The sequence below is a fragment of the Channa argus genome, chromosome 1 (genome assembly GCF_033026475.1).
Source record: "Channa argus isolate prfri chromosome 1, Channa argus male v1.0, whole genome shotgun sequence".
In the NCBI taxonomy this organism is placed as follows: Eukaryota; Metazoa; Chordata; class Actinopteri; order Anabantiformes; family Channidae; genus Channa; species Channa argus.
This window is the reverse complement of record NC_090197.1, coordinates 6,361,938-6,378,608: the sequence shown is the minus strand read 5'-3', so window position 1 is coordinate 6,378,608 and position 16,671 is coordinate 6,361,938. Positions and strand designations below refer to the sequence as shown.

The 16,671-nt window shown below is 38.7% G+C and overlaps 2 protein-coding genes across 2 annotated transcripts; both read left to right on the top strand.

Moving 5' to 3' along the window:
• The first annotated feature begins 1,352 nt into the window (after window positions 1–1,352).
• On the top strand, window positions 1,353–10,960 carry LOC137102543 (sialin-like). The gene is made up of 13 exons (XM_067482170.1): window positions 1,353–1,419; window positions 2,235–2,344; window positions 2,865–3,098; window positions 3,775–3,949; window positions 4,959–5,053; window positions 5,511–5,672; window positions 5,968–6,082; window positions 6,236–6,377; window positions 6,937–7,021; window positions 7,510–7,750; window positions 8,327–8,380; window positions 8,788–8,875; window positions 9,174–10,960. Coding segments are annotated over exons 1-13 (1,569 nt in total). The 3' UTR covers window positions 9,175–10,960.
• A 610-nt stretch (window positions 10,961–11,570) lies between these two features.
• LOC137100863 (major histocompatibility complex class I-related gene protein-like) lies at window positions 11,571–16,546 on the top strand. Its single transcript, XM_067478560.1, has 8 exons — window positions 11,571–11,884; window positions 12,078–12,344; window positions 13,372–13,647; window positions 14,427–14,726; window positions 14,929–15,036; window positions 15,230–15,247; window positions 15,408–15,461; window positions 15,677–16,546. Exons 1-7 carry the CDS (start codon window positions 11,836–11,838, stop codon window positions 15,419–15,421), a joined length of 1,032 nt encoding a protein of 343 aa, XP_067334661.1. The 5' UTR covers window positions 11,571–11,835; the 3' UTR covers window positions 15,422–15,461; window positions 15,677–16,546.
• Window positions 16,547–16,671: the final 125 nt, after the last annotated feature.

Genomic DNA, 16,671 nt, shown 5'->3' with positions numbered 1-16,671 from the left:
GGTTTGATAAAACCATTTCAGGCTGGTTCAGTTCTGTTTGATATCAGGAAAATTTGTCCACAGAAAGTGAAAGTTGTTCGGTCAGTATAGTTATGAAAAATGATCTCACTCTGAAATCAGGCAAATGTTGAATCCAATCACATCTTAAACTACTATGGATGTATTAATATCTTTTTAAATATGTCAATAAACTCATACATTTGCGGTGAAGTCATTGTGCAGTTCGGGTTACTGGATTGGACATTTGAGTAAAATTCCTATTTTTTGAGAGCAGACACTCAAAAGGATGACAAAGGACCCAGTACCCTCTGTACCCCCAGTACAGAAGACGAACCCCAAAGATCCACAATACCGTCCCGCTGAGGCTGGATAACATCACAGATAATATCAGTCTTTTTAATCACAATCAAATTCTTGAAATCTGGTTTTTTAAATGTCCTGTAGAGAACAACCATACGACAACATAGGAGTAAGCAGTGTGTGACATAAAATGACTTAATCTGTTTGGAGTTTGGACTCCTTCAAAATTTGATCATAATGTAATATTGTCAGATAGTCTGGAAAGTAAACAATATTAAGCAATTGAAGTTGCCGGTGTGGTTTCTCCACAGGTGCTTTTCCTTTCTTGTTACAGAGCAGCTGTAACGATGCAACACATCCCCTTTATGGGATCAATAAAGCTCTTCGAATCTTGAATATTGCCTTGGCAATCGGTTACCGTGACGACGCATAACTTTGATACAGAAGTGAATATTTCTATGTGCGATGGGTTGCGTTGAAAAAAGGTAAGAACAGTTTGAATTAGTTGAGGTTTACAATATGCCTGGATGTGGTTGGTAGGTGCTTTAGATGTGAAACTTTTTCTGTATATTGATGTTTCTGATTCACACTAACGGCAGCTAACTGTCTGTGAAGATCAGTGGCGAAGCTCCTAGTGTCTGATGGGGCCCAGGCAAACATAAAACTGCCGTGTTTAAGATATGGAAAATACCATAAAATACACACCATACCACACTGCACATAGCACAATAACTTACCTGCTCTAAAATCCTTTGCATCTAAATTTCATAAATTAGCATTCGTAGCTCGTCAGTTAGCTAAGAAGGACCCGCATAGTCACCAAATGCACCGCCTGTGTGTGTGTGTGTGTGTGTGTGTGTGTGTGTGTGTGTGTGTGTGTGCATTGATCTCCACTCCACCTTGTTGTTCAGGACAAGGACTCAGTACCCATCACTATCCAAAACTTAGTCCAGATCAGTAGGGTATCCCAGACTTGTTATCGCCGCCTCGTAATTGATTTCCATTGTTTTCCCGCTTTAAGCTGCACCTCAGTAACAGAAAACTGGACCGGCATGTCGCCATCAACTCCCTCCAAACATTCAGCCTCTTTGGACAACGAAGACAACAGAGGTGGTGCAGGTACACAAACTCACTGTTCAAGTAAAAGTGCGGGTTATAGCTAAAACATACTCTGCTACAAATAGAATTATCACTTAACTGGTAAAGTTTAAGCTTTCAACCACTTTATGTACCAACAGGTGATTAATCTACTTAACACGTAATCATTTACTGAGATTTAGAGTTTGTGTTAAGAAACTTAATGTGAAAAAAGGTAACTGAACTAGTAACTCAAATAAATGTAGTGGAACACAAGTACAACATTCTCCCCCACATTATAGTGAAGTGAAAATAAAAGTAGACTGAAATGGAAATACTCCAGTGAAGTAAACGTAGTACAATATTTTACTTGAATAGGCCCTATTTACAGTTGGGATGCCAACGGTTGCATTTCCTTTATTTTGAAATGGCGAAAGAAGTAATATTTAATGCACAATTTGCTAGTACAAATCTCCCTTCATCAGAAATTAATTAATGCTTTTTTTATACATTTGCAACAAGTGTAATTTTCGTTGTTTTACAAAAACTTTTTGTATCCGCCTTCTATTGAAATTGCGTGTAAACCTAACGGAATAACAATGAACATTCAGCAAGTACAAATTTAATTCAGAAGTAGAAGAAAAATGTATGAGATATTAATTAAAACTTTACTTACATTTCTAAGTTTTGTAGTACATTTTTTACTCTTTTCTTGCCATTTTAAATTAAATGCAAACATTTACACCCAACTGTAAAATAAATGAGGGTTGTAAAATATTAGAACCACCTCTTAATATAAAGCATGTACTATACATATTACAACGTACTAAAGATGTTGTGGTTCTGTTTGTGAACAGTTCCTCCTCAGTGCTCCTCGTTTCCTCGAAACCTGACCATTGTCATGTTCATTGGCTTCTCTGTGGTCTGTGGCCTCCATGTCAACTTCAGCGTCATCATGGTTGCCATGGTAAATACCACTGGGCCCAAACCAGCCGCGAACCACTTGAGCACCTTTGCCTGTCCGCTGCCGTCAGAGAGAGGAAAAGACAACACAACTCTACCGCCTCAAAGGGTTAAGTTTTTTTGATAATGTTATTATTTTTCAATTTTATTGAAATATTTTTGAATATTCTGTTGTCTGCTTTTAAGCGGTACATCTGTAAACAACACCTGAGATGGATAAGATGCTGCAGGAGCCTGTTTAATCTGCTTTTATGGAATTTCAATCGGGATTATTATACCTAAAGCAAATAGTTCATAGCTTAGCAGCTACTGCTAACAAGTGCAGTGTCAATTTAAAAACCACTTTAACTCTTTTTTAATTGGTTCATCCATAAATCCGTTTTGTGCCACTTGTCCAGGTACAGCACCCAAACTCGTTATCCTTTCTCATGTTGACCCTGTATATCAAATAAGTAAAAGTGTAGCTGTTTACATTGTCTCTCACCTTTCTGTTTGGTATTAATCTGACTCCCCTCTGATCCCAGTTCCCTCAGTACTCGTGGGGCTCGCAGACTCAGGGCTGGCTGCTCGGAGGATTCTTCTTTGGCCAATTGTGTGCAAATGTGCCTGGACATCTCCTGGGTGGTTACTATGGGGGGAGGAAATTGTTGGGCTGGAGTGTGCTGGGTACCTCTGCCCTCACCCTGCTCACCCCCCAGACGGCTCAGGATGATCCATACATACTGTTTGTGATAAGAGTGTTGAACGGCTTAGGGGAGGTAAGATGGTGCTGGAAACAAGAGGGGGGGCTTGAAACAAACAATGTGGGAAATTTGAGTAGACACAGTGGGAAAACACAGGAAACTAAAGAGAAATAACCCAATTCCAACAGTAACCTGTTTCTGTACCTATGTCTGCAGAGCTGCATGTCATTATTATTTTGTCCACCCCATTTAATAAGTCACTGCTGGCTGAATAAAAAAATCTCCTGTGTGCACTAACAGCAGCACAAAAACAGCCTCCAAAATTGAAGCAAGTCTGAACCCAAACTGAACATTATCACCTTTGTGAGGGAGGATTAACTGCAGGACTGTTACTTAGAATGACCGGGTCTGAGCGTAATGAACTTTCAGCTGAGTGGAAATTCATTCATCCATATCTCCAACGGCCAAGTCACCACATAGGCTCGATAATATCTCCCTCATCGATGGCATCGACACATGACGTCACATAACGGCCTTTGAAGTTTTTGCCTTTGAAGCTTTTAAGGCTAACCGGCGTTGAACTTTGCCTAACCAGTATATAAGGAAGGAATTTTACATCACATTTCAGCTATTTCAGCAAAAACAGTTCAGATTTTTTCCTTTTGGAAATGTTTTTTCAGTTTTTTTTTTTTTTTTTATTATGCCATGATTGAGCCGTGGTGTTTAGGAGTCTGTGTTCATGCTTCTCCAGGGTCTGACTTACCCAGCCATGCTGGCAATGTGGGCTCGCTGGGCTACACCTCAGAGCCACTCTTGGCTGATGAGCCTGTCAGAATTGGGGACCGACTTCGGAGCCATTTGGGCTATGCTGCTCACCAGCTTCCTCTACCAAGGAATCAACTGGCCCACCATCTTTTACATCTGCGGTGAGGGAGGAAAAATTCTCTACGCAATCCTGAATAGGATCAAATGCTCACATTCATCATATAACATACATCGTGGAATTTAGGAGATAACATCACAGATAATAATATCGCAGTATTGTTAATCACAATCAAAATGCGTTTGCCATAAAATGACATTTTCTGGTGATTTACATGAAATCAGAGAGTTTGGACTTCTTCAAAATGTGTCCGTAGTGTAATATTGTCAGATTGCCTGGAAAGTAAACAATATTAAGCAATTGAAGTTGCCGGTGTGGTTTCTCCTTGGTTTGGTTGAGGTGCTTTTCCTTTTCTTGTTACAGAGCAAGATATGCAGGACCTGAATTCATTGTTGGTCTTAAATCAGGTTTCTGGTTAAACTAAAGAAGCTGAAATGTTAGCAGTTTTCCACCCTGGTGCAGATTTTGCATGTGCTAGTAAATTTCCCTTGAATTTGGGTGTGCAAATCTTTGTAGGGATTAATATTCAAGAAATAAAATATAAGATACACCGATCAGGCATAAGATTATGACCACCTGTGCAATTGAATGTAGTTCTGTACAGTGGCTCTGCCATGAATTGTGTTCACCTTTTTAAAATGAGTGAGGAGGCCAAAACATTAGAACCACCTCTTCTCATTATACACTCCAGTACGACTCCACTGCCCACTTCGATCTCAATAACAAACACATACAATTATCACCTTTCTGATAGTTTCAACCTAAAAACTGAGAAATTATGACCTTGTAAAAGTGAAATTCATGGCAGAGCTGCTGTATTGGATTTTATTAAATGTGTAGACTGGTAAACTGTTTCACCACCACATAACAAAAATAACAGGAGTGTTCTGATTTTGTAGTGTTATTTCAATTTTTATGACAGTGTCTATCTTACGGGCTCCAAAGATAACAGTAAACCTCAGAGGCTCACTGAGTACTGTCACTGAAAACTGTCGAATTCGTTTTATTATTCACCACCTTGTACAACACATTTTTGACTCTTCTTCTTTCAGGGGGTGCTGGTTGTATTTGGGCCATTGTCTGGTTCTTTTTTGTGTCTGGGGACATTGATGAAGCAGGTACCATGACCGAGTCTCTTCAGTCTCAGGTGAACACAAAACATGAACCCTTTAAATTGCACATTTAAAAAAATAAATTTGCAAACACAAAAATAAATATGCTCATCATTTAGCATGTGAACCTGCTGGCTGACTTGTCCTGTTAGGATTATCCTCAGTGTGAATGGATTTCATTTATTTCTGCAACAAAATTGCTTTTTATTTTTCATATAAAAACATCACAGACATTAGAATACTAACAATACTGAGTACTTGTATGTGTGAGCGGGAGTCAAATTGAATAGTGAAAAATGTGTATTTTAGCATATCATTATCAAAATGTTCACACAATTGTAAAGAGTATTACTATATATTTATTAAAGCTTATGAACCCAATAGTTCCCAAGCTGCATTTAGACGTAAGAGAATCTAAGTGTGTTTTACTAATATCACTTGTAACAGCTGCGTCGTGCTGTGCTCACTTTTTTATCTGCACTGAAACTGCAGGGTGCAGCTCAGGGCTCATTCATTCCTCTGCATTCTGTGCTGTTGTCCGTCCCTCTGTGGATCATCATCACCACGCAGATGTGCTCAGATTGGTGCTACTACACCCTGCTCACCTTTCTGCCCTCATACATGGCGACCGTCCTGAAGTTCGATATCAGAACTGTGAGCTTTTCATTATTTGGTTTTTATGTTTTAAAAGAAACATGTTGATGCATTGTAATTGAAAGTGTTTAGGGATAATGTAATTAGAGTTTTCACATTGTTTTGTACATTAAATAATTTTTTTATTAAACATCTCAAAGTAGGCAGAAATTTCCATTTTAAATGTCTTATTTTAGATGAATCTTCCAAATACACAGTAATATGTAGATACAAAGTGTATAACAAAGAAAGGCAGCGTGTCCTGTCATTTGAGAATATGTAGTCAATAGATTATTTGTCTATCTCCTTTCTCCAGATTGGCCTCCTGTCTGCTTTGCCGTTCCTCTGTGCCTTCCTGTTTGCAGTATTATTACGTATTGCAGCGGACAACTTAAAGAAGTGGAGGATTCAAAAACTCTTTATAGTTACATGTAAGTGAACTAATGATTGATACAGGTTTTGATGAGCCAGCCACAGAACGTACCTGAACGTTTGTATATGAGTATTTTATTTTTCAAGTTTATGTCAGAGGGATTGAGAACAGGCACTTACTGAATCAATGTCGTGTCGACCTATGTCTGTAGGTATGTTGCTCTCTGCAGTTCCCCTCGTGGCTCTTGGCTACGCCGGGTGCAGACACAGCCTCAGCATCGCCTTGCTCACCTTCGCGGCGCTCGCCACAGGGACCCGAATCTCCAGCGTCATGGAAAAGCAAATTGCTCAACGGTGGGTGCTCCTGTCTGTCGCTGCCTGCTGAAAAATGATTTTACATATAAATGTTGTTTTGTCTGACCAGTAGTTCATCTCTGAATTCATTGAATGAATTCACATTCATGATCCTCATGTCTTTCAGATAAATACTGTTGGGATACATGTAGTGCAGGCTTCCTGTTATGCTGTCTAACAAATCTTCTATTGACCCTTTGTAGCATTTGTAGCAAAGAGCAGCGTTGCAAAATTGCTCTTAATCTTTTGAATGATTATTTTGGGGCATTCTGTTCCAGTTACGTGATATGTACCTTATCTCTTAGGCTGCAGGAGCATCATGCTCTTCATTACTAGCCACTGCTGGTTTGTGGATTTAATCAACTATTAACAGCTGCATTAATGTGTTTCCTCCAAGCTGCTGGCTGGAATTGTTAGTGACGCTACAGTAAAACTGAATTGAACTGTGATCTTTGTATAAATGAAAAGTAGACAAATAGTTGAGCTCCCTCCTCTTCTTGTGTGTTAATTGTTACAAAATGCTGAAGACCTTTTGTTTTTCTCTCCACTTTGGGTACAGAGGATTTGTTCTGGGAATCAGCCGCACGTTCAGTGCCATTCCTGGATTCATGGTACCGATTGTCGTAGGCTACATCACAAAAGATGTAAGTCTGTAAAAATTAAACTCTTAGTTTCAGGGTGTCTGCACATCTTAAAAAGTCTTAAAAACTCGTACATTTGATTTTCGACATTTAAGGTCCTAAATGTCTTAAAAGGCCGGAAGTGTCTCAAAAGATGATGTACAGTATAGCACGTGAGCTCACAGTGGCTAAAAGTATTTCATGTTTTTCGAGCCTTGTCAGTTGCCAATTGTGAAACAGTTGAACAATAACATTAAGCTGGAAAATTGCTTTAAATTTCACGAAAATAACATAAATAAATTTGTTCAACTGTGTGAAAAATAACTATCAGGAAGTTATTAGTAACCCTGTACTGTGATGCAGTAGTATCTACTGTAAACTGTACTGCTGGAAACGGATCAATTTCAGTTAAAGTTATAATGAAGATATTATTTACATGCACATGCTGAAGATACAGACTCACTGCAGTGATGCGGTACTGACGCCTCTTCGTCTCCTTCTCTGGTGGTCAGCGCACTCTGCAGGGCTGGAGGAAAGTGTTCTGGCTCGCCTTTGGGATCAATGTTAGCAGCGCCCTGCTCCTCAGTTCATGCTGCACCAGCAGGAATCAGCCGGTGGTCATAGAGGAGGAGAGCACGGCAGCAGAAAGAAGAAGAAGAAGAAGGAGAAGAGCAGATCCATCTCAACATAATCCACAAATGTCCAGCCACAAGACAAAATATCTTTGCAGAAGCAGTAAAGTTGTAATAGATGGTAAGAATTATGGTAAAAATACACAGTTCTACATCTGTGAATTGTTATTAATATGTATATGATCATGTGCAGTATTCACACGTGTAAGACAGTTATAATTAGCCAGAAATGACATCATACTTTATTGACTGGAATTATTTGATCAGGAATAATCAGAAAGTAGTGTGTTGGTTTTAACAGTGTCTGCAGTGTTTCAAACAATAACACGCAGCTGGATTTATCAAGCGTCTCACAGGAGGAAATCACTCCGAACGGGGCAACAATTCAGTGACCTAGTTTTGGAGCCACTTTTGAAGTTGAATTAGAGCAAATTATCAACAGTTTTAACTTAAAAAAAAAATCACGCTGGCATACAACAACTGTGAGGTCGTGATCGTTGGGAGTTGGTCTTGATCGTTGGGAGATACCTGAGGCAGAGACGTGCAGATGTCTCTAACACTGAGAAGAGACGTCTCTAACACCTATCGACACAGAGCTCTTTATGCTGTAGTTCTCTGATAGTCACACAGCACTTTGCAGAAATGCTGTAAAAGAGTTTTCTGTGGAAATTACAAAATGACTTACTTGTTCTCTCAGGTCTCGTGGATGAACAAACCAAAGAGGGAGGAGCAGAAGCAGAGAGAATGACAGGTATCAATCACATCTGTGCAACAACATGAGAAACTGAATGTAATTTAGTTTGAGTGGTAGGAGTATAAAATATAAAAATATGATTTTTTTTCCCCCGTGTCTGCGTTGAAGCACACTGACACCACCAGAGGGTATTAATGTTGTGGTTGACCGTTGTATTGATGGCAAACAAATCAGCGTTTTCCGTAGCCACTGATTTTTCTCTGGCCTGACAATTTCTTAGTAGCTACACGTCCCTGATGTTTCTGGAGTCCCCGGTTCCAATCATTTTTTCTCTTCCAGTGATACATAACTCACAGTTAGAGCATCTCTGTGCACTGTCCCATCCAGATACATACAGTCCAAACCATCCACAGTCAGTTTTTTCAATTTCACATCCATTTGTCTCATTGTGTCCCCCCCCCAAGACACAGACGCAGGCTTGAGGAAGAGCCCAGAAGGAAGCACAGATGTAGATGTCTACGTGGATGCGCCATCGTCCCCTTCCAGATCCTGGTAAGTGTCAAGTGTCTAGAACTCCGGGGGCCGGACGGAGGTCAGGAGGAGGCTGGAAATAACCTGCCCCCCCCTCAAACTTATTCAGTCAGATTGACCACGGTCAGAGTTTGTCAGTCTTGACGGAAATGTGATGTACACTCACCTTGTTTTTGCAGTTCACTCACTTGGCTTTATGAAGTTATTTGGGGGATATAATGGTAATTGCTGTGAAAGTCCTACAACAGCAGCTGTTTGTATGTTGCACTAACCATACCATCACATGATGTCACACTCAGAAATACCTTTATGTTTCCAGATGATGAGTGTGAGGAGGAGCCGCAGTCCTGCCATTACTCCAGTCACTAAGCATCCGCTGTGTGTTCTTTATTCTGTTTTTTATTGTGTATAAAAGTTGAAACACATTTGTAGAAGACACAAAAATTGTATTTGTAAAGTGGCCAATGTCTGTGCACGCTCCAGTCCTGTGTGTGTGCGCTTGTTTTTTTCCATTTTTATCACACTGAAAATGTGCAAATATTAATATACTATGACACGAGTATAAACAGAAGAAATAAAACAGGTCAAAACATTTTTTTTAACTGTTTTTTCATTGTGTGAATGTTAACCAGGAAAAGCTTCTGTGTAAGGGAAGAGAGACAAAATCACTGAAAATGGAAAAAATAGCGAAAAACAAAATTAAAAAAAATGTAACAGCAACCAAACATGTTCATTAGAAGGAAGAGCAGCATTTGTTAAAGCAACTTTAACTGGAAACTTTATTAATACAGTAGAATCACAGCTTGGTAAAAGTGTGACATGTAGCAGCTACAGGACATGACACAGTTACATTACAATTAGACCCAAACAGCCAAAGACCTTCCTGGGTTGTTACTGTGACCATCAGGATGATATGTTTGTGACTTGTAGTATTTTGCGTAACATTAGGGAAGCAGTGATTTCATAAGAGCCAGCTCCAATGTTGAGCTGGGAAATGGGAACAATTTAGCTTCAGCTCCAACATGTCTGTAATTAATGGACACCATGTTCAACCACCTAAGACAGAGTCTTTAGAACAAACAGTTGACCAGCAGCATCACTTCTCTCTCATCTTTGTTATTAATGGAGGTTTTTTTCAAGTTCCCTCCAAGAAATTATGGTTTTGATGCCACAGTGACTTTGCTGAGGTTTTCTTCTAATCTTCACTGTGAGCCTGTCAAAACAGATTCATAGACAATTAGTTCTAAGCAGTAAAACCCTTTTTGAAACATTGTTATGAACTGTTGTTTTTGGAAGCTGTCAAACGCAGCTCTGGTTATTACCTGAAAGTGTCTGGTGCAAAGTTGAATTAATTATACTTTGCTAAAGCGTTTTCATTTTATGCCTCTACAGAAGGAAATTTTTGCCTTTCACTTGTTGTTACACTCACAATTCTAAAACTAGAAAAACACTAGAGAAACTCTGTTTAGGTAGGAGAAAAAAGTGGCCTCACCTGTACTAATACTGCACAGTTTTTACATAAAATAAAAAATACTTTATCTTGCAGTGTAAGTGTGTCGCTTTTTTGAAAAAATGTGTAGTAGATATTAGCTCCGAAGTTCTTTGGTTATTTAGTAATTAGTAAAATAACGAGTGTCTTTGTCTTGTGAAAATGTAAAATCAATGTCTCTTTCTGACCTTCTGACCCAAAAAGGAATGGAAATCCAGTCCGTATAATTTGCTATACAGGATGTCCTCCTACTCCGTCCTCACTGTCCTGGCCCACTGATTTATACTGTTAAAAATGCTCTATTCTTGCGTTTCTCCAAAGACCTGCTCCTCGCCACCACGTAAAGTCAGTAAAGTGTTACATTTTGTATAAATGCTGCTAATAAACGCAGTGTCAAATACTTGTAGATAGTTCTACTTCAGTTCAGTTCAAACAAATTCAACTCTACTAGTAGTTAACAACAGATATCATTAAAAACGAGATGAATTGTGTTGCCTTTGCGACATTGTTGCATCTCCTGTAAATTCACATGTCCATTCGCTGTTTTTTACTTAACGTTCAAAAACTGATGTCACATTAAACCTGAACCCAATTTCTGGATTTTTTTTACATCTTGAGGTAAATGGGCATATTAGATTATGCCATGTTACAGAAAGTGCTGCTTTTCTATACAGGATAACATTAATAATTATATTAAATATATAATGAGTATTTATTTTTCTACTTTTATTATGTTTAATAGATTCTAGGCATTATTTTACAGTTAGATCTGTACTTCCCCTTTAGTAAAGGCTGACTGACAGACTTTAACTTGCAGCAGAGTATTTTTTTGGGGGTGATAATGTAATTTTGCATAGTCGTTGAAGTGTCTTTAACGTCGAAGTTGACGGGATAATCCAAATCTTCACACTCAGCGTACTGTCTATGATCCAGTGGGCTTTTGGTTAGAAATTACATAGCCAAAAAAAAAATAAAATAAAAATGTTATTACAACAAACAATAACACGGGTGGGCAGGAAAACGGGATCTAGTCCGCGATCGGCGAGAATCCTGCCGTTGTTACACGTTTTTCGTGTCACAGCACTTCACTGACAGATATCAATGATAAACTGCTAACAGTTTCTCCTAACGTTAAAAAAACTTGGTTCAAACCAGTGAAATATGAGTTTACACGCGTGTGAACTACATTACCTGTTAATTGTTACTTAATGAATCACTTGTCAAACGTTTGTGGGCGGAGCTTTTGTTCCTCTGAAACATATTTCGGTATCGTTTTGTAAATTGCTGTTATAAGCCACTTCCTGCTTTTTTTGGTAAAGTTTTACATCTGATCGTTTCACCCAGGAGAAAGGAAAACATATTCAGTCACACGGTGTATGATAAATCAACTAAACAAATGACTTTTAAGGACTATTTTTAGGTTCAACACTCCCATCTTTCACAGAGACCGAAGCAACTCGATTATTTCTCCGTGATTCTTGGTCAAATCAGGATGAAGTCGTTATTTCTGTTGCTTCTCTTCTGTCACGTTTCATCACCAGGTAAGTTCACATTTCAATCTCTAAACTCTTTACTTCAGTCTGCACTTTGTCCCTGCGTCCACAGTTTTACCTCAGTTTGAAAAGACTTTAGGCTTCAACTGAACATGTTCACACTGTAATTGTCCCATTTGGGACAATATGTGTACAGTATATTAAGGCTGAATACTGAATGTATTTTTATGTTGTCTCACAGTGAAACATTCGCTTAAGTTTCTCTTCACTACATCTTCTGGAAGCCAAAACCTCCCAGAGCTGATGGCTGCTGCCATGGTTGATGACGTTCAGGCAGCTTTCTGCAACAGCAACAAAACCATAGAAATAAAACAGGACGTGTGGAAAAAACTATTGAAAGACAATCCCTGGCTAATGGAGGTGTTCACTCAGCGATGTTTCGAGATACAGCCTAAACGCTTTAAATCCATACTCAACAGAATTATGCAGCACTTCAATCAAACTGAAGGTGCAGTATGTTCTATGTTCTACATCACTTGGAAAGTAATGGGAGGGAGTTTTCACTGGGGGCAGATTAAAGGTGACAGGGCCTCTGAGCTTGAATTACATGACATGGCTGCTCCTCACAGAAATGACATATCAAGACCATAACACACTGATCCACAGCACAAGAATGAAAGTGTGAAAATCTTGAATACACACTCCACTGATAATATGAGAAAACATTATGATTGCAAGTGTCAAAACACACATTTATATGTTACAGTTTGCTGTTTGCAAAAAAGTCCACCACAGTTGACATCACAGCAACCAAGTGGTATTAATGTTGTGGTTGATTGGTGTATGTCAAACCATTTAAGTAAAAATATTGAATAATCATAATTGCATGTGTGCATGGATAGTGGTTATAGAGACCAACATGACAGTAAATCAAACATCATCTCCATGGTAACCTCTTCGCCAGTTATTGGATCTGTGACGGGGGCAGTGTGAGATGAAATATCAGTCTGACATGGTTCCAGCTTCAACATCTCCTCCTTAATAGTCCAGACTGTAATAGGCTAGTCTTAAAGAAGCCTCACAAAGGACCGTGTTTCTCCTTACAGAGGACACTGAAGTCCTGTCTTCTTACCTGCTCCACACAGCTGTTGCATGCCTGAAAGCCAACCTAGCTCTGTGCATCTTTATGAAACATGCTCAACTCCTCGTGATAACAGTTATCAGTGGTAAAAAGGAAAATACAAAGTAAAACAAGTGAAAAAAGTTTCTCATATTGAACCAATCATTTGATTTGATCTTGCTGGCGTAATGAGCCCTGAGGGTTAATGTCATGGGTGCAACTTGAAGACTGTTAATATGCACTTTTAAACTAAAACATAGCATTTGGTTTAATCCCTCATTAAGCTTTTGAATCAGAAACGAACTGTTATACTGAGGGAAGAGTAGTATTTATAAAGGATGCAATAAGATCATCTTTCCACTGCAGACATCATTTATGCATCATTGTAGACTTTGTTTTTCTCTGTCTCTCTCAGGTATCCACATTTTACAGTTGACGGAAAGCTATGAATCAGATGAACAGACTGGAGAGGTTGTTTTTGTACAGGGTGGTTATGATGGAGAAGACTTCATGTCAATAGACCTGAAGAAGCGAATGTGGATCACTGTGAAACCAGAGGCCGACGCCATCAAACAGGAGTGGGAGGCTGACAAAACCAGAATGGACACATATGTTAACTTTGTTACTCAGAATTACCCGAAGTGGCTGAGGATGTTTCTAAATTATGGGAGGAGCTTCTTGTCAAGAACAGGTAGAATCACATGACCTGATGAAATTTCATGGTCACGGCTATGTTCATATACAGTAACCACACTTATGTATGTGTCTTCTTCCTCTTTTTCCTTTTCTTTTTTAATCCTGGTATATCCCTCCTGAATTTAACACTTTTCATTGTTCCCTTTCCTTTTCATGGTATGTGGTCAGCAGTTATTTAGCGCTTTTCTACCTGTTGGTACTCAAAGCACTTTACACTGCTTCTCATTCACCCATTCACAATCACAACCACATGCACACACATGGGAGCTGCATAGCAGTTGACTACATTCCCTCAGAGGAGAACTGAGCATTTCTGAAAGTGAGCAAATAAAAAATTTTGGAGGAGATTACATGCATTCAGTTCTGCAGGCTCTCATCTTTTTAATGATATTAAAAACTATCTACATCACAAAGTGTAAGTATTGTAAAAGCCACATTATTGTTTAATATTAAAATCCAGGTGCTGCCCTTTCATATTTGGAAATTTAGTAACACAAACTTTGATTTAGCTGCTGCACAAGGCAGGGGCTTCACATTATTTTGCATGTATGGGTTTTGACTAGATACTTCAGAGCAACTAAGTTGGAGTCAAGTGTCTTGCTCAAAGACACTTCGACATTTGACCGGAGGACCCGGGGATTAAACTAACAACTGTGGGATTTGTGGATGACCGCTATCCCTCCTGTGCCACAGTCGCCCTTATCTTTCTCATCCTCCATGGTTTACTTCATTCTCCCATCTTTCTGTTTAACTTTCTCTCTCCCTCTGCTCCAGATCGTCCCTCAGTGTCTCTCCTCCAGAAGTCTCCGTCCTCTCCAGTCAGCTGCCACGCTACAGGTTTCTACCCTGACAGAGCCACAATGTTCTGGAGGAAAGATGGACAGGAGCTTCATGAGGACGTGGACCATGAAGAGATCCTCCCCAACCATGATGGAACCTTCCAGATGAGAGTTGATCTGAACATTTCATCAGTCAAACCTGAAGACTGGAAGAGATACGACTGTATGTTTCAGCTCTCTGGTGTTGAAGACATTGTCACCAAACTGGACAAAGCTGTGATCAGAACCAACTTAGGTAAGACTGGGGTCACACATGATTGAGCTGCTGCACAAGGAAGGGGCTTCCCGTTATTTTTGCATATATGGGTTTTGTCCAGATACTTCAGTTTCCTTCTGCAGTGCAGAGATGTGTAAACAATATTGAATTCCTTAAACCAAAAATATTAATTTCCATCCAATGATAGTTATAAAGTGTGAATGTTCTTTTCTGGTTCCAGTTCTTCCCTCAGAGGTTCCTGCTGGTGCTGCCATCGCAGTTGTTGTAGGACTGATGCTGCTGTCAGCCTGCATCACTGGACTCTTCATCTGGAGGAAGAAGAAGAATAGTAAGGAAGTGTTAAGAAGGACTTAAAATCAAAATATGGAGATTCAGCTCCACATATGTATTTACCAGGAGTTTCTGTCCTGCTGTTAAGTTTATGGATGAATTGTTCCAAAAAATGCAAAGCGGTTGTCTTTTTTATAAAAAGTGAGGTCTATCTAGAATTTTTTTAGAATAATTTTCCTCCTGTTTTTCAGGGTTCCGCCGTGCAAACAGTACGTTTTCTTTTATTATTTTACTATCAGATGCTGTTGATGATGTTTTGTGTCATATATTAGTGGAAATTTGTGATCAAGCAGTCTGATCATGGTTAGTTTTAAACTGAAAAAAAATGCAGGTGTTAGATTGAAGCATTTTGCTATTTTCTTCTTGTAGCCTCTGACTCCTGACTGACCCGACTCAGCTCATAACTGATCATAGTACTAATATGTAAGTACTGCAAAGAAATAAATTCTCCCTGTGTGCTGCAAAATTATGCATTAAATAAATCACATTATGCTGGAACAAGAATTTTGGTTTATCATGTTACTCATAATCTAAGTTGTCTCTCAGAACACAATCTGATAAATAGATAATGTTCAATGTAAAATCTAATGAATTATTTTAATGCAATGCTCAACTTGTACTTATTTTTGTTTTGACAGGCTGCCAGTGAAGATTGGATGCCAACAAAATTACTGCATCAAAACTGGTGTTTCCCATTAGATAGCAACTGACTTCGAACTAAAGAAAATGTGAACTAAACACACAAAGTTGTAATCTCTTGCCTCCCTAATGTATATATTTTTGTATATAACTTTTTGTACATATTATACACATACTAAGGAGTAAGTGCAAAGCAAGTGGCATTTATTTTACAATTTTCTGTCTTTTGGTCCACATGCTCTCATCTGACACTAACCTCAGATTAATGTGAGTTAGCTGGAGAGGATTTGTGTGCTCATAAAGCCAGCGTTAGTGTTTCTGAAGATGTCTGCTGTGTCACTGTCCAGTGGAAGTTGTCTCTCAGATATTTGCCATATTACTTCAGAATTAGCTAAGATTAGTTTTTTAAGTTTAGTGTGTATTTTATAAACCTAGTATGTTACTGCTACATATTAGGCCTCTTGTTAATTATTTTGGACTATTGTGGCAGTAAATTATTGCTCTGAGTGGAATATTGCTAACTCAGCTGAGTTAATTGTGGTCTCGCTCTTTGCCAAATTTATTACAATATTTATTGTGACAATAGTTTGCTAATTTGAACAATGAGGTTTTTGATGTAGTACTTAAAAAAATATTATCTCAACCTTTAAGTGTAATTTTGACTAAGCTATATATGACTATTAGTTAGCTGTCACTTTTTAGAGGTTTCTGCATTGATTTACACATTGTACTTGTTAAAGTAATAAAACGAAGATAAGTGACCAGCACTATGTGGTAAAATTGTATCTATCTGGTGATATGGACTTCACCTATGCTTTAATGAGATATTGTACAACCCCAATTTTAAAAAACCTGGCACAATGTTTAAAATGTAAATAAAAACAAAATGCAAAGATTTGCAGACCTCATCAACCCATATTTTATTCACAGTAGAACATAAATATAAACAACATATCAGAAGTTGAAACAGGCATTTTACCATTTCATGGAAAAT